General features: G+C 33.5%; 1 protein-coding gene across 1 annotated transcript; it reads right to left on the reverse strand.

The window, feature by feature from the left end:
• Window positions 1–693: 693 nt before the first annotated feature.
• On the reverse strand, window positions 694–18,090 carry LOC144842761 (centriole and centriolar satellite protein OFD1-like). Its single transcript, XM_078699285.1, has 26 exons — window positions 18,030–18,090; window positions 17,502–17,686; window positions 15,856–16,059; window positions 15,676–15,744; window positions 15,531–15,561; window positions 15,292–15,390; window positions 14,945–15,087; window positions 14,542–14,631; window positions 13,746–13,829; window positions 12,905–13,011; window positions 12,681–12,800; window positions 12,127–12,200; window positions 11,721–11,812; window positions 11,175–11,320; window positions 10,823–10,866; window positions 10,276–10,439; window positions 8,607–8,767; window positions 7,783–8,032; window positions 7,243–7,378; window positions 6,732–6,885; window positions 6,055–6,452; window positions 5,451–5,768; window positions 5,087–5,238; window positions 4,639–4,800; window positions 4,300–4,376; window positions 694–1,954 (listed from the first exon to the last, which is right to left on the reverse strand). The coding sequence occupies exons 2-26, from the start codon at window positions 17,586–17,588 to the stop codon at window positions 1,909–1,911; spliced, it is 3,408 nt and encodes a 1,135-aa protein (XP_078555411.1). The 5' UTR covers window positions 17,589–17,686; window positions 18,030–18,090; the 3' UTR covers window positions 694–1,908.
• Between the last annotated feature and the right edge of the window lie 112 nt (window positions 18,091–18,202).

Consider the following 18,202-nt stretch of genomic DNA (forward strand, 5'->3'; position numbering starts at 1 on the left):
AAAAAATGTTCATCTGAAGGTACTTGGCTCAATGTTGTGTACCATTACGGTAAATCTAGAAATGTGACTAGACGTGTCATTGATACCGCAGGCCTATATACAGTACAATTTATCCCTTTCAGATATTTTTTGATATTTAAAAAAAAATAGGCCTAATAGGAAATAAATTGTGCTAAAAAATAAATCCCTCTCACCACCGCTTCAGCTTACTTTTAACGTACAGTCGGCTATACTTATAAACATCATCATCATAACGTCACAATCACCATCATTCCGTCTTTATAGTCTTTAATCTCATCATCGATGTCATTTTCATCAGAAACGGCTATACTTATCAACGTCATCATTATAACGTCACTATCACAATCATTCCACTGTCTTTATCGTCTCCATTCTCATCATCGATGTCATTTTCATCAGAAAAGGCTACTGTATACTTATCAACGTCATCATTATTACGTCACTATCACCATCATTCCACTGTCTTTATCGTCTTCATTCTCATCATAGATGTCATTTTCATCAGAAACGGCTATACTCATCAACGTCATCATTATTACGTCACTATCATTCCACTGTTTTTATCGTCTTCATTGTCATCACCGATATCATTTCTTCAGAAACATTTCGAAAACAATACCCGGGAAAATTAAAACGAAGGTATACCATCGCACATTGCGATAACGCCAGTTTCCGAAATTTCATAATCGCGGAAGTTATATCAACTGCACGGAAACAATAAAATGTTTTAAAACTATTGTTTATTTACAAAGCGTTCAAAATGTACATAACGGCTACTAGTACTATTTCTGTTTTGTGTTTAGGCCTATCTATAATAAGCACACGCTGTTTTTATTTACAATTGTCCACGGTTTAAATAATAAAATAGTACTGCTGTCATTTTACGATGAAATATTATAAACAAATGTACGTGAGATATCCGAATATGGGATATTAAATTACAGATAAATAGAACCAATACTTATGTGTAATCATCCTTTTCCGTGTTAAATTACAGAAACGAGAATTAATATACACGAAACAGATCAGGGTTATACATATTTTGTGCACAAGTTACGTGCACGACACCATACTACAAGAAGTATTATATATCCAGTCAATTATGTCGGTGATGACGTGCCATAGGTGATGCGTATGGAAGGCATGAAGTAAAACAGAATTTTGTAGAATTTAGAATATAGCTTAATATGCTTCAAACAATACTTTAAAACGTATAATAATAACATAGTTAAATATTAAAATGTGAAAGATATTACTATCATTAAATGAAAAAAGCTATATTACATTCGAATATAAAACTAAATTCCGGGCCTTCTGCATCTAGCCTACAATAGCACATTAAACATAAAATATTTTACTAATTTTCTAAGATGTATAATAACCATTGGTATTAATAAACGTAACATGTGTTTTATTTTCAAGGTGCACTTATGACTAGTATTAAAATATTAATTTACGATTATGACTATTAAAAAAAATGAAATGGAATCAAGAATATTTCAGGAATGTTTACTTGGGAATGCTACTAAAACTGTGAATAAATTAACATAAATTGACACATTTTAATTTTGTTTTTAAATTAACAAAATATTACGTTATATTACAGATAAAATATACAAAAAAGCTTTAGGTAAATTGTAATTTTTCTAATAATTATGGTAATGTTCTTTTGTAAAGGTAATCTTCTTGCATATAAACTGATGTTCAACATATTATAACTATCGTATAATAAAGTTAAACATCATTATTAATTGCATATTTGTACTTGCACTTGACAGTATGTTTAATCTATTTATATCATCCTTTGTATGACTGACTGTCCATTTAAGTTGACCATTGATGGTACACTATTCTTGATTGGTTAATCTGACTATAATTAGATACATCCTACCAATCAGCGAAAGGGTCACTTGTATCCGATACACCTCCGATACTATAACAAATAAATAACAATTTTAAAAATATTAATATTTCTGAAACAGTATGAGGGATGAGAGTAAAAAAAGGTTTTCTCAACCAAGACTCGAACTTCTGTTACATATGCAGGTACCCAACCATTGGACCACTGGCATAGGCACATCCAGATGGGGGCCCATCCAGCCTTCACCCACCCCTCACTCCCTAAATTGGGATGCAACAAATAGAGGATAAGCTAAGTTTCAGTTCCTCATTTTAAATTTTTTAGGCACTCAAATAATTTATTCTTATTGCCTCATCCTTCAGATGGGACATAAAGCTAATGTTACATACATTGTGTTTTGTACTGAAGAGGTCAGCCAACAGTATTAAAACCTCAAAGTTTATAATATAACCTTGAGGTTTTAATACTTCAAATAGGAATATGACCATGAAGAAGTAATTATTAAAAAATTAAATTAAGTAGCGGGAAATTATCAATAAAATCAAAATGAACGGACAACAGACTTTTACAAAGGGTGTGTTTTCCTGGATGGGGATTGGGTTGTACTGTCTATTACTTTGATGTTTTTCCCATGATACTACATGAGTAATACACCACCAGTAGTTACTCTAGACAATTAAAACAGACAATGCCCTATTCAAAAGATCGTTTCCTCAATTATCAAACACTTGTCGATCTATTAATAGGTCATTACTACGTCTTACATTAATGCTGAAAGGACTTCAAAATAATATTATTGCTATAATAGTACTTCACAATTGAGTTTATGAAAAGTATTTTCATGTTGCTTTCCCACGCAGTTTTTTTTAAAGCTTTAATTTGACAATTTACACATTTTTTTTCACCACTCATTGGAAAAATGTAGTGATATTATCAGTAAGTGGTCACAACAAGTTTAACACAATTCTATTTTGAGAATTGAGAGGGCGTGGTACAATCCTCTTCGACCGTACACTTCAATCATGTCGCCATTAAAAACATTAATTAAGACACGTTTGTAATCTTAATCTATTTTATCACTAAGAATTAACTTCTGACAATATTTACATCATTTTAAATCTGTAGTTTCCCCTTTAAGTTCTGACTATTAATAGTTCATTATAAGTTGCGCTAAATTCTTAATAGGACTTTCATATTTAATGTAATCGACATTAATGTTTCATGAAACCTAAGAAAAGCACTATTATTATTAATGAAGCTGATATTAAAAATTGACTATCTAGAACAACATTTTGTTGTCCCAGTTTTCAGCCAATGTATCCAATCGTTCATAAAAGCCTATAACAGAAGCATACTTCCCTTAAATACAAGACACTTGTGTGTCAACTCACAGCACTAAGATGACTTTTGATATTATAGACGTTCTACCCTAATTTCCTTTGAACCTACACTTGTCTAGGTTCTATACTGTGTAATATTAGTAAAAAGATAATAGTTTGGCACATATGGCGACGTATAATACTTTACTCTCGCAAAAATCGAAACATGGCCTGGTGGACTAACAAAAAATACTTGGGGCAAGTCCGGAATGTGTTTCATATGGCATTTCGCAAGACAAAATTTGAAATGAGGAATGGTTGACTAACATAAAAAAGACATGTGGCAAGTCTAGAATTTGTTTTGTTTGTTAATTAAATCTCTCTGAATGCAGGTATATTAACTGATTGAATTGTATTGTACTTGGAATTAAAAAAAATAATAAATATATAACTAAATAGTTAATCTCACTGGAACCCAGAAATGAGAATTGGCAACCAAGTATGTTAACAACCAATCTACAATACCTAACAATTTCTATATTTCAACTGAACCAGAATCGTTTAAAATATGCCATTCTACTTGACGATAAATAATCTTTAAACTCTGTCTACACTATCAAACTTGATGTGATGTGCCCATATGGACATGATGATGTCATATCACTACCATATTTAAGCATGTCACTACCATATGTGGGTACATCACACTTTTGACAGAACTTAAGAAATCATAACAGGAAATTAAAAAATAAATGAATCAAATCATGCGGCAAACGATTAGGCGTACTCGTTTGGGTTGAAACAAATGACTAGATAAAAGATGAACTGTAATGTAGAGAAACAATTACAAGGAAGCTGTTAAAAGTTATAATTAATTAATTATGTACTGCTGGTAATTAATATCCAACATCCTCAAAAACCAATTAACAGATGAGAAAAATAAAGTCTACAAAATTATATGTCTTATGTAAAGTTAATAAGTATTATTGTTTGGGCATCAGAAAAATCCTAGTAATGTGGCCGAGAAAAGACTCAAACAAATGACCATGGGATTAGACACAGCCAAGTAATAAAATAGGCTAAGAGAAAATAGCTTACCTCTTGACATCAGCAACCTCAACATAATCAGGACTGTCTAAATCAAATGTTCCAAGCTTTTGAAGTGATGTTTTATTCTTAACAAAGTAAATAAATTAAAGTAGCAAATGTTAGTGAAGATTAATGATATTGTAAAAGATGGACATTTTTCTTTACCTTTTACTGGTACAAGTTGATGATATTTGTTCTACTTTATTAGCCATTTTAGGCACAAACATCATTTTTCCAACCCTCCTTTTTATTTACTGGTTTTAAAAAAATAAAATTTTTTGAAGGACGTCCTCTACTCTTTAAACAATATTTGGATTTGCTTTTACTTGCAACAAACAACAACAATACCTGCTTGCTGTCTTGTTTTTCTTGTACCATCTTCATATACTTCTGCATTATTGGATCTATTTTACCATCATCTTCATTCCCTTCTTTTACATCACTCTCTCTTCCATCTAATCTATCCTTCTTCTTATCAGTATCAACTTCTCTGCTTTGTTCTCCAGCTTTCTGTGATGCATAAGAAATTGGATACATCTATAAATCTCTGTCTACACTATCTAACTAGTTTGACACTTTAAAAAGTGTGATGTGCCCAAATATGGTATTGAAATGCCCAAATATGATAGTGATATGACATCATTATGTCCATATATGGGCACATTACATTGTTTTGTCACATAAAGTTGAAAGTGTAGACAAGGAAAATATTTCATAATCATATGTATTTGGTTTTGTTTTCCTCTTTGACAAGGTGCTTTTTAGGGAGCTCTGTGACCAAGCCCTCTTATCATACCTCTTGTTTCTCAAGCTCTTCAAGCATTTTCTTCTCTCGTTCCCTTGCTTCTTGTTCTTTTTTCTGTCGCTCTTGCATTCTTTGTATCCGTCGTTCCTCCCATTCTTTTTCTTCTTGTTTTCTTTTCTCTTCATCTTTTGCAAGTTGTTCAGCTAATACAAAAAAAAAAGCATATTGTTAGTTATAACACAATAAATGTTAGTGTTGGTTTTTAACATGAACAAAGATGAAATAGGGTAGTGATATGCCAAAATGTGGTATTCATATGCCCAAATATGGTAGTGGTATGTCATCATGTCCATATATAGGCACATCACACTTTTGTTGCCAAATAAACTTTGATAGCAAGCTCTTCTGTAGTTACATTTCTTCCATGAGGAATCCAAAGAGATGGACTGATCAAAAGAAGGCGTTTTCCAAGCCCCATCCAGAGATGGTACACTGACTTCAGCTACTGGTTGGTGATCCGTAGGTTTCTTCCAGGCACCATCCAGAGATGGCATAGTGATATCTGATGATTGACCAATTAAGTTGCTAGTTCCATCCAACAGAGGAATAGTGCCATTTGCAGCAGTTTCTGGATTCGTCAAAGGTCTATCCAGAGATGGCATGGTGACTTCTGTTGCAGAATGATGATCAGAAGATTTTTTCCAAGCTCCATCCAGAGATGATGGATGTAATGCTATTGACAACAAAAATAAAATATGCAATTAAGACTATTATCAATATAATAGAACTTCGATAAGAACTATAAACCGTAGGTCCAGTGATACACATCTAGCTCATGCGCACTTTAATGAACCTAGACCATCTTTCGAGACGAGTAGGGGGTTACCCCGGTGTACTAGTACATTACAGCCACTAATCATAACTGGGCCCTCTGGGAGACTAGTCTTTGACTGAAGAGTTTTCAGTTTTGAATATTGAAGATTTACCAAGAGTCCTGGAAATCTCTTTTAAAAACTTACCATTGATTGGATCAGAATATTCTTCAACATTAGACAGATGACTTCCAGGATCGCTGTGTCTAGTATCTTCCCTTCTTAGAGCATTGCCATTCTGTACAAATCCAGAGGAAACTGGTCCATCAATAGTTGAAAGAATTTGAATGTCATGAACTTGAGGAGGGTCTTGAGCAGCCCGATACATTTGAGGAAAATCTTCAGTGACCCTGCGACCTTGTGGAAAATTTGGCACGCTGTTGCCAACTTGTAAGGGGTCTGGAGTGATCTGGTCAAGAGGTTGAGAAGTAACAGCAAGATCCACACCAGATGATGGCATTTCTGGCATCCTTTGATTCCGGTAGCTTGTACCAGTTGATGACGGATGTTGTAATGGTATGCCACTGTTTGAAGGATCAGTTCTACTGCAGAAATAAATAAACAAAAGTAACTAAAAATAGGAAATAATTGATGATGCAATTTGATATCCTAAAATGCCATTTGAAATCCCAACATGCAATTTGACATCACAACATGCAATTTGACATCCCAACATGCAATTTGACATCACAACATGCAATTTGACATCACAACATGCAATTTGACATCCCAACATGCAATTTGCTATCCCAACATGCAATTTGGCATCCTAACAACAACATGCACTCAAACGCTCTATCATCTACACCACTACAAGTACTCACCCAATAGGGTAGATGCCACTGTGTCCACCTGAATTCAAACGGAGATCACTAACACTGTATGTATTAGAAGACACTGCTGGCCGTTGAGAGGTAGAAGTTACTCCAGATCTTCGCTGACGGCCTCCAAAGGTAGTCAGGTTATCATTTGATAATTCTGTGATGTTAAAGCATGATTATTTATTGGAAAAGTATAAAAACATTATCGAAGGTTATCTATATTTTAGGCACACTGGCAATTGACTTCAAAGTCACTGCCCTCCAGAAGGGTGATAATCCATGAGAGAAGAGTTGAATATGTCATGAGAAAAACATGACTTATGACATGATTTGAACCCAGGATTTCAAGGATCAGTAGCCAAGCACCCAAACCCTCAAGCTACAACTTGACATTAACAGGAAGAACATGCAATTCCTCTATAATCTAATTAAAGCATTTAGTGGACCCTGGGGGAAAACATGGTGTTCTATACCAAAGGGCCTGTCATATCTTGCATAGTATGATAACACCTACCTAGTTCTGGTCTATGCCTTGATGTCATTGAACCTCGTGTTGGAGACAGGATGCCACTTATAATGCGTTTTGGAGAGTTTAAGGCATTTGGATTTGTCAGCTTGTGTTGAAAGTTTTTGTACGACTGTTCTAAATTCTATATCAAATAACAATAATATGATAAAAGTTATTAAATACAAAATGTCCATGAATGACCTTCACAGGTCAAAGTTTACAATAAAACATTGACTTCGACATACAATTATGTTTTTACACATTTACGTTACATTTCTGGGAATAACACAACAGAAAAGTAGACATTGTCTTATGCTCTGTCTACACTATCAAACTAGTTTTAAAAAAAAGTGTAATGTGCTAAAATATGGTTTTGATATGCCCACAAATATGATAGTGATATGACATCATCATGTCCATATATGGGCACATCACATTTTTTTGTCACATAAAGTTTGATAGTGTGGACAGAGCTTTAATGTTAAAATATGTAAAGAAAATTATGATTGAATTTCATATGTAATGAAAATTGAACATATGACTTACCTCTGCTTCCCTATCCAACGATCGAAAGCGTTCTCTGGTGTTTTCCAGGAATGCCAATGATGTATCTGGTGTTGGACTTTGCTCCCAAGCTAAAGAGGTTTCAAATTGATCAAGGTGTTCTAGTATTGGTTCATGTCCAGCTGAGGCTGTTCTGATTGGTAAATATGCATCTTCATCATGAAGGCCAGAGGTCAATAAATTGGAATGTATATTGGGGCCAGTTGATGCAATGTCATGTACAGGGACATCCCTATTTAAAAAAAAAATAAATATTTTTTTTTTATTGTATACTATTTCAAGTTCAAGTTTATTGTTTCACACAATACAATACAATATGAACAGAAACATAAATTAATAAATACAATTGTGTGAGGAGGACGCATTAAGCCAAGACTTTAAGTTTGATCGTTGACTTTCAATAATTGTATTTAAAAACCTGCATGTCACAACGAAGCAATCGAACCAGTGACTTTTAGCCTACAGGTTCAGAGCTTTAACCAAAAAAACACAAATGATCTTGATAGAATACGATATACAATACTATCTATATCATCATGAAATTAAAATATTTTTTATGATTGTTATGTATTAATATTATTATAACACTATTTAATATAATTTCAATGAAATCGCAATTCGTTTGGAAAAAAGAAACCAGTAGAAATCCTCTTTTGGGAAACCCTAGCAAGGGGACACTGTCCCATGAATCGATCAAATGAGATGTTTTAACATTACGACCAACTTTTTATATATATATATATACATTTCCATTAAGAGCGAAACTTTGCTGGTTCCTGATGATGTTCTAATTGAGTTTGACTTACTTAAAATGGCTACTTTTATTTGGTTTTCTGTAAACTTCATTACTTAGAGCAGTTCGTGTTTCCTGTAGAGCAGCTCTAACTTCTTGTAACTCACGATTCATCTCCTTCATTTGGAGCGTTTGCTCATCCAATTGTCTTTGAAGTTCTCGATTCCTATTAACCTGTTAAAAATAATATCAATGCCCAAGAATTCTGTCAATGAAAATAACATTCTATACCTAAATCCGGGCTTATTTTACACGGAACTCAACTAAAAGGAAATGGTTGCGCAAGAGCGGTTTACTGTATGTTGATTTTTTTTACCTACTGACAGGAACTGGTGTAAAATCGATTACGTAGAACTAAAAGGAAATAGTTGCGCAAGAGCGGTTAATGTATGTCGATTTTCTGAACTACTGAAAGGAACTGGTGCGCAAGCACTTATGTCGACACTGGTACCAATTATAACTAGACATGGATTCTATACCACACACAGACGCAATACATTTGTATAGGAACCAGTGTTAGCGAGCGTTTAATGGCAATATCAAAATGGTCACTACAGTTCTGTGTAGACATAATCCCTGCTTAACTCATGTTAAAAATTTTTTTTATCACAGCAAGCTTTTCAGTACCACGCAAGTTGATAATTTATATTGTTTAAAGGTTTGTATGGCAAATAAACACCATGTGTTTCTGAAAAAGGAAATAACATCAAGTTGAGAATGACTCTGTTGTTACGCCTCACTAGTCTTTACCTCCTTTTATGGAAACACATGTTGTACTGTAAACTTTACTTTACTATTGTTAAGTCACCTTTCATATTATTCAGAGTAAGGATGCATACCAACTGCTAAATGCAAGATCTAAAGGGTGGATGGATACAAAACACAGAAACGAAATTCTTAAAACAGCTCAATAAGCCCATTATAAACTAAACAAAGCAGAAACTTTAAATAATCTTTAACAAGCCCTATGTAATAACTTATTTTATAGCTCTCTGATAGGCCAAATTTATAAAACTACCCTATTTATTTTTAATATGATTTTCTATAACATTATAAATACATAGAGAAAGATGATGTTGTGTTAATATAAAATAATAATGTCTGTATAATTGCCTAAAGCCATGGGTGCAATTTTGCTGGGCAGAGTTGAGGGAGACACACCTTCAACTTCAGGCTTTCCACCTAGCTTAATTTTGACATAGTATCCATTCAAGAAATATTGAGATAACATACCTGAAAATAATGTTTTTTCCACCCGTCCACCCTAAACGTTTTGTAACCCACCCCTAGATTTATTTAGCTACATTACTACTTATTTAAACAGATAACAAACTCAACACACTGGTTGGAGCTACCTGGAGCCTGCCTAAAACCCTGTCTACATTATCAAATTAGTTTGACAAAAAAGTGTGATATGCCCAAATATGGTAGTGATATACCAAAATATAGTCGTGTCCAAATATGGACACACATTGTTTCGTCACATAAAGTTTAATAGTGTAGACAGAGCTTTATATGAATTTTACCTAGAAAGAAAATAAACATCTTAAGCTCTGTGTCTACACTATCAAACTAGTTTGACAAAAAAAAAGTGTGATGTGCCCAAATATGGTAGTGATATACCCAAATATGTTAGTGATATGACATCATCAATTCACACTGAGAGAAAAGGAGCATCTTACCTCAGACTGCAGTTTTGAATTCAGCTGAGCCTCTCTGCTTTCCATAAGTGCCTTCTCCTGTTTTATTCTATCCCTAGCCCGATGCAGTTCTGCTTTCATGCTAACAACTTCATGTGAAGGTTGCGAGGCTTGCATCGATAGTAGTTGCATTCGTTCGTCTTGTCCTTTTATACAGGGTAAATAAATTGTTAAGAAAACAACATAATGCTTGATAATTGAAAGTAATTATCGCTATGGAAACTAAGAAAACAAATTAATTTCCCTTTCAATCTTCAACAAGACTTCAAAGAAAATTTTTGTTAAATAATGAAACTACAATTATTTCACAATGCCTGTATTAAAACAATTAAATTTCTCCATTTGGCTTATTTTAAACGACCTCAGTATAAGTACCTGTAAGTATTTCTTGGTAATTAAGAATTCGAATGGGTAAAAATTGGCCATCATAATTCTATAACCTTATGCAATGAGTTTAATCTAAAGACATTATTAAATAAAATTAATTTGTGGAAGATTTAGGAGAAAAGTTATCAAAAAATAAACTTACGAGCTAATTCTGTTTTGTAGTCATTGCTGCTTTCTGCAAGACGCCTTTAAAATTGAAAAAAAAAAGATCAGTTACCGTGAAATAATGGTCAAATTTAAAAAACTTTGTCATGTCAATAATTTTGCGTAAGTGAGTTTTCAGAATAACTTAAGCAAAATAAAAAAAACCCAGTAAAATATGAAGAACTGAGTAAATAAATAAAGTTTCAGTTTTTCACTTAGTAAGCACTTCTTAACTATATTTACTTAAGTAAAATGATTGATCCATGCTAGCCCTTTTTTACTTTTGCTAAGATTTCAATTTAAAAATGATTTAAATATTAAAAAACCGCATTAAGATTAAAAATGCTTACATTTTAGTGTTTTCTAATTCCCTTCTCATCACTGCATTATGTTCCTTTAATTGCTGGTAGTCTACCATATCTCGCAGTTTTTCTTGCAATAATTCATTGTTTTTATTTGAAGAAATCAATTCATTTTTTGCGCCTTGGTAGTTGTTCTAGAAATGAATTAAAAATATTTGATAAAGTTTGTTTGTGTTTGTGATGCTGGTCAGTGGGAATATAAACTATCTACAGTAACAGTTTAGAACCATTTATTTGGGACACTCTTATTCAGTGGCCACTTTTCTGAGCAAGGGTTACTTCTACAGTACTACTAAATATTAATATACTTAAGCTCTGTCTACACTATCAAACTAGTTTGACAAAAAAGTGTGATATATAAATATGGTAGTGATATGATGTCATCTTATCACATCAAGTTTAATAGTGTAGACAGAGCTTAAGGTCATCCTAACCCCCTATTAAGGGGCACTTAGTTGGATCCTAATTAGGGGTTCTACTACATTTACAACATATTTAGATTTATTGGAGTGATAAAATAAATAATTTTCAGACCTGTATTTCTTCAATTCTTTGCTGTTTGTCTTTCAACTGCTGTTTAATTTCTTTGTTCATCTCGCTCTCTTCATTTAATTTTCTCGCCTCGTCTACAAATAAAATTAAAATATTGTCTTCTTATGTAAACATTAAGGCCAATTTACACAGATGATGAAGCTTGTTACATGTAGAATCTATATCTATCCTGAACGGACACCGTCCATTCCATTTGCATTATGTGTAAATGGTCATAAGGAATAACATAGATTTTATATTTTTATTACCATTACTGCTCGTCTATGTAAATTGACCTTTTAGGGTGTGAAATAAAGTGTTGAATTACAGTATGTTTGGCATTGTAATTTTCAACATTTAGGTGGAAGGGGGCATAGACCCACCTATGGTAATAACAGACTAGTCTTACCTCGTACATGTCTCTCGCGTCTCTCTACATCTTCAAGTCGATCCATGTACTCTTTCCTCTTTTTTAAATCATATCTGAAATGATTTGATTTATAATATAAAAGCTCTATAAATAATAATAAGGTATTTCTTATTTTGTAAATTTACATTATACTATATAAATTATATTAGTATAATGTCAACTTACAAAATACTGGAGATACTTATTATTATTTATAAAGCTCTTATATAGTGTACAAAAATATGTAAATTTACAGTGTTATAACTGTAACCACTATGACGCATATTTAACACGACAGATTTTGTAAGGATGAGAGGACCTTAAAGAGGAAGAAGGGAGTTCGATCCAGAAGCAACAAAGAAAAAGTGAAACAAGGATGCCGAAGATTGATGTATTTTGACCGATCCATTTACTGTATTTTTGCCATTCTTTATTGAGCTACTTTAATATGTGTACAGTTGTTACAACACACACATTTCTCACACATTTAAGTAGAAAGTGTTATATAAACATTGACACATTAAAGTACAAATAATTTGGAAAACCAAGCTTACTGGGTTAATTGTTCTTTTAAACGTTGTTTGTATGTTTCTTCTATGTTATGTACTGCCGTTTCCCGTAACTTTAAATTCTCCTCAACTGCAATTCGTTTGTCTTCTTCCAACTTGGCAGCTCTGCATAATAAAAGAAATAAGTTACGAAAACAAAAGTTACATTTACCAAAGCAAACTGAAACCGTTTTTCAACAAATAGTTTTTTTAAAAGTTTATTTTGTAACCTTTTATTGATCTCTGACTCTCTTCTGACCTCTGCTTCCTTTGACCTTAACATCTGAAGTTCTTCAAGTAAGCTTTGTCTTTGTGAATGCATTTCTTTCTGAACAATCTAAACATCAAAACGATTTAACGATTTGTAATCAATTTTCGAGGCAGTATGGTATATAAAGTACATACCACCAATTAAGTCTATATGGCCTTATTACGTTGAAACACTGGTTTTCGTTTCACCGAAGTTAACCAACTTTGGGCCTTTTAGAGCTTCAATGGGAATAGCGGATGCTGTATATGGAGCAGGGGCATTTGAAATCAGCACTTCTGACTCATATGGCAGTCACTGCATGAGAGAAGCCATTGATCAATGATAGCACCAATCAAGGAAGCGTTCCACTGAACTAGAAAACCACAGGACCACAAAAAAGTGTCCCTTTAATATTGGTTGGGTGCAGTGTTAAGACATATATACACTACAGTATTGTTTCTCATTTGTTTTACAGGAAAGTGTCGCCCTGAACTATAGTATCAAAGAGTAGAGAACCTCTAAAGGGGATCTTTAGGACCTTTAATGCAATGCTAAGACATTTACAGTATTGTTTCTCATTTGTTTTACAGGAAAGTGTCGCCCTGAACTATAGTATCAAAGAGTAGAGAACCTCTAAAGGGGATCATTAGGACCTTTAATGCAATGCTAAGACATTTACAGTATTCTGGTTCTCATTCGTTTTAAAGGAAGTTTCTACTTAATAGAATTCTCTTCCTGAATAGAATTCTCTTCCTGAATAGAATTCTCTTCCTGAATAGGGGTCTCCTGATGGAGGGGTTACACTGTAATGAATCTTATACCTGCTGTTGCTGCTGAAGTCTTTCTGTTGCATTGCGTTCTCTTTCTTCTAGTGCTTTGCATTTCATCTCGTACAACTGTTCAAGCTACAAAGAAACCACTTTTTACTATTAATAATAATAATGGTAGTATATATATATATATATATAAATCCAAAGGCAAATTACTGAAAAAAATGACAATGCTGTGGGTATCAGTGGCTGGATCTCAATGGAGATACAAATAAAAAAAAAGCGAAAAGCTAAATCAAAACGATAAAGTAAACAGCCAGAAAAGTTAGCAGAGCTTTCGGGCAACACTAGCCCTTCATCAGTGCAAGTGAGGATATATATATACAATGTTTCTAAACCGCTTTACACACAAAAATCATCCATAAAAAATCCTAAGTAAACAAACAAAAAGAAGATAAACAGGGGAACCATATTCACTTGAGTGAAAAGGCATCTGTCTATTAATCATATTTGGTTGAAATTTAGTGCAGGACAAAAGTATATTAATTAGGGGTGGGGCACGATAGGGGCGGCACGCTCTCTTATTTGACAGCTAAAATCAAAACTACTTTTTTATCAAGAATAATATTATAGCCTATTAGCTCTCCAGTAGCGTATCCAGGATTTTCCCAGGGCCTAAATATTGTGAAAAGAAGTGCTGAGCTTAATTTTATGTCCCATCTTTTGCATTAAAATTTGCAAAATGCAGGGGGCCCGGGCCGGCTGTCCGCAAACCTCCTGGATCCACCCCCTCCCCTCTGTTTATTTCTTTCTGGTATCAGTCATAAAAAGACAATTGGGATCTTACTTCTTTTCTTGATGAATCTAGCTTCACTCTAAACTTCTCACGTTCTTCCATTTCAATGTTACGACATTCATTTTCCTTGAATCTTGTAATCTGAAAATTTACAATATCTGATTATTGATTATTAATAATATTGTATTTATTGATTGATATTATTACATTATGGCGTATATCTGTAATTGATCATAAAACAAATTCAGATTTTAAAAAAATCTTGTAATCTGAAAATTTGCAATAATTATTGATATTATTATTACATTATGGTTTATATCTGTGTTTGATTATAAAACAAATTCAGATTTAAAAAAAATTAATTTTTTATTTTGTACTTTGATATTACTTGTAGAAAGGCTTTTTTTTTTTAGAAATATACAACATTTTTACAAATCCCTGCATTTTAGCTGACCTCAAGGTTAAGTTGTTCCTTTGACCTTGTTTCAATTTCTCGTTGGAATGACAGCATCTTCTCAGTGATGACATTTGACCCTTGGAAATCTTCTCCCTGGGCTCGGCTTCGGAACTCTCTGTCAACATCTTCAAGTTTATCAACTGAAAAAAAATAATTTTATTCAACATTTAGTTTGCTTACCTAATGAAGAATGAGAAAAAGGTCAGCTTGTACACCTTTGCACTCTGACCCTCCAGAGTGGCTATTGGCTGTTTACATTGTGTCAATTATATCAACACATGTATATAGATATTGTACAGTAAATCCATAAAAGGTAATAACATGTCCATATTTAGTTGGCTTACCTAATGAAGAATGTGAAGAAAGGTCAGCTTGTACACCTTTGCACTCTGACCCTCCAGAGTGGCTATTGGCTATTTCACATAATAGTTCCCAAAGAAAACCTGTGCAGTAAACAAAGCCACATTGAATAACAATAACTATAATAATAATAATTAATGAATGATTATGGTATTCCATTTTGCATTGCTTTTTATATTTGTTAATGAATTTTACTATTTTGAAATAACATTAAAAAACGAACCTTTTGAATGGTAAGTTGGCTGTGATGAGGCCTGAAACAAAATAATAACAAATAGTTTTTAACTTTTAACGCATTACCCTACAGTATGTATGGGACACACAATTTTTTTTATCATATTGGTAAACAAATGTAAAATATTACTTACTATATTTCTGTACAATTTAGAATCTGGATTTATTTTAAGTAACTGAAGAAGATCTTTAGTGGTAAAAAGCTGTAAAAAAAGCATAAGTTATGTATACACTATTTATGTAATTTCACAATTCAATTGAAGTAAGTTTGCATTTTTAAAAGTATTAAATTAACAAATTCCAACAACGCACACCTTGTCAGAAGCGGCACCACTCTCAGGCAAGAACACTGCTAATGAATATTCATATTGGCACCTTCGAAGGTGATCAGCAACAAGACTGTTAGATGCCCGATGAAGAAGTGAATTTTCTTCTTGAAGAGGCACTGTAGATTTAGAGAAATCTTGATTGAGGGCCGAGTTCCTGAGCTCAACTACTAACTTGCTTCTCAGTTGTGACTGAAAATGAAAGTTATTAAATGTTAAAATTGAAATGGAAGTCAAAGTAGCTAACTGCTCTAAGCTAATATACGGAAACCAAGAGTAGATGGTAACCACTTGTGTCACTTTTGTGAGTTAAAGTTAGTCATATTAGGGTCTAGGTCTAATAAATTTATTAGTATAAGAACCGGCACAAAGTTCTGATTGAATTTTTATGGTCATCTGACGAGAGGACCAATTAAAATGATTTCGATCCAAGTCGTCCCTAAACCGTCTCGGCCAAAGTCAAGTCGGCCCCAAATCAACTCGGCCCCAAGTCAACTCGGCCTCAAGTCAACTCGGTATCAAGTCAACTCGGCTTCACGTCAACTCGGCCAAAAAATAATCGGTCAACTCGGCCCTGTTAAAGTATGGAACGGAAAAAGTGCAAAGAAAGGGGATTGATATTTCTTCACATTTTTTTACCTATGAATAATTCTGACTTTTAATGAATATTAATATTTAGACAATAATACATTTAACAAAAAAAAATAAGAATGATTTCACCAACTTTCCTTTATTTACGTTTAATAAAATTTCAAATTGCACAAATTGTTCAAATTGCGCCTAACAAACAATTGATAAGCATTCATGCTATTATTAATGATTACAATGAACATTTGGATAATAAATAGGCCCAATAATGATGATGCACGTACGTCGGCGCGTATGTTCGTTCGTGCGTCAAAATTCAATAAACATGTCCGATATGCGAGGACATTTATTAGGTGTAATAGGATTGTTTGGTTGAATCATTGAGGTATAAAATAATGGTAACTCCATGGTTGAATCACGCGTAGAAATTTTCAGTGTATGCATTTGATTAGGCGACAACATCTGAAACCAATTCGTAGCTGCGCCTCCCTAGCTCTGCGCCTTTGGCAGCTATTTCGATATCTAAAACTGCTACGTATTTTCGCTGACCGGGGGATTCCCCTTTTTTAAAAACGCAAATCATGAACAAAAACGATATGTACGATTATTTTTTCTATGGCAATGAGATCATTTTTTTATATGAGTATTTTTCTTATTTCTTCATTTTTTTTAAAGCGTGGATAGTAATAATCATAATAATATTAAGCACTTTTTGCGTTCCATACTTTATTGTGGCCGAGTTGACCGATTAGTTTTTGGCCGAGTTGACGTGAGGCCGAGTTGACTTGAGGCCGAGTTGACTTGAGGCCGACTTGACATGGGGCCGACTTGACTTTGGCCGAGACGGTTTGGGGCCGACTTGACCTGCACCCATTAAAATGTGTTAGACAGCGGTTCTTTTTCAAATGATATTCTATGGAGTGAGGTCTTGGCAGGGGGTGCTGAAGGATTCAAAAGCTGCTGGAATTAAGCAAATCACATGATTATGCACATATGAATTTATTTATTTTGACTTTTGAAAAATGCATTATTAAAATACTATTTACCTTTAAATTTTGAATCACACCTCTTTCCTTGAATGATTGATAAAGCTTAGTTTTAAACTCATCTGAAGTAAATTCAGCTTCCTCCATTTTAGGTGATAATATACTGTAAACTTACAGCATTACTGGATACAGGCCTAGCCTACTCTGTTAGTGTTGTGTATATTATATTATTTAATTTTTGAACTCTAAAAAAAAAGGCAAACAATTGAATCATCAACTCGATTTAAAAAAAAAATAAAATTCGACAACCTTGTTTCATCCTCATTTATTATAACAGTCGGACCAGAGTGCACAAAAGTTTTGCTACCAAATGTATATGAACAATACTAGCCTAGGCCCAGCAGGGGCTTGTCATCTAGATCTGGCCCGTCCAGGTAAGGGCAGCCCCGTCGGCGACTCGCATTGATTATTGGCGGTGAATCTTGTTGGCAGCCTAGCCTACTAATACTATTTCTTCGTCAATTCATCATGTATAATGTCTAATTCTTATGACGGCTTTAATTAAATATATTTTTCTAATATCCCTACCTCTCAGATCACAAATATACTTTGCATTTTCTCTATAAATTAGCCAAGAAGCGAACAAACAAGCAACACAGCTAGCTGCAGCGATTATTTTTTTCAAAACAATGTTTACGAAAACGAATCTTCCAATAGGCGGCGCTATTCATATTATCAAAAGATGAACATTTTTAGTCGCG

The sequence above is a fragment of the Antedon bifida genome, chromosome 5, assembly GCF_963402885.1.
Source record: "Antedon bifida chromosome 5, ecAntBifi1.1, whole genome shotgun sequence".
Taxonomy (NCBI): Eukaryota; Metazoa; Echinodermata; class Crinoidea; order Comatulida; family Antedonidae; genus Antedon; species Antedon bifida.

Excerpts from the sequence above, each read along its gene's own strand:
- LOC144842761 (XM_078699285.1), bottom strand. The coding sequence starts at position 17,588 with ATGGAGGAAGCTGAATTTACTTCAGATGAGTTTAAAACTAAGCTTTAT. Across the intron at positions 13,830-14,541 it reads TAGATTCATCAAGAAAAGAA|CTTGAACAGTTGTACGAGAT; the intron begins GTAAGATCCCAA and ends GTTTCTTTGTAG. Across the intron at positions 10,867-11,174 it reads GAATTAGAAAACACTAAAAT|GCGTCTTGCAGAAAGCAGCA; the intron begins GTAAGCATTTTT and ends TCAATTTTAAAG.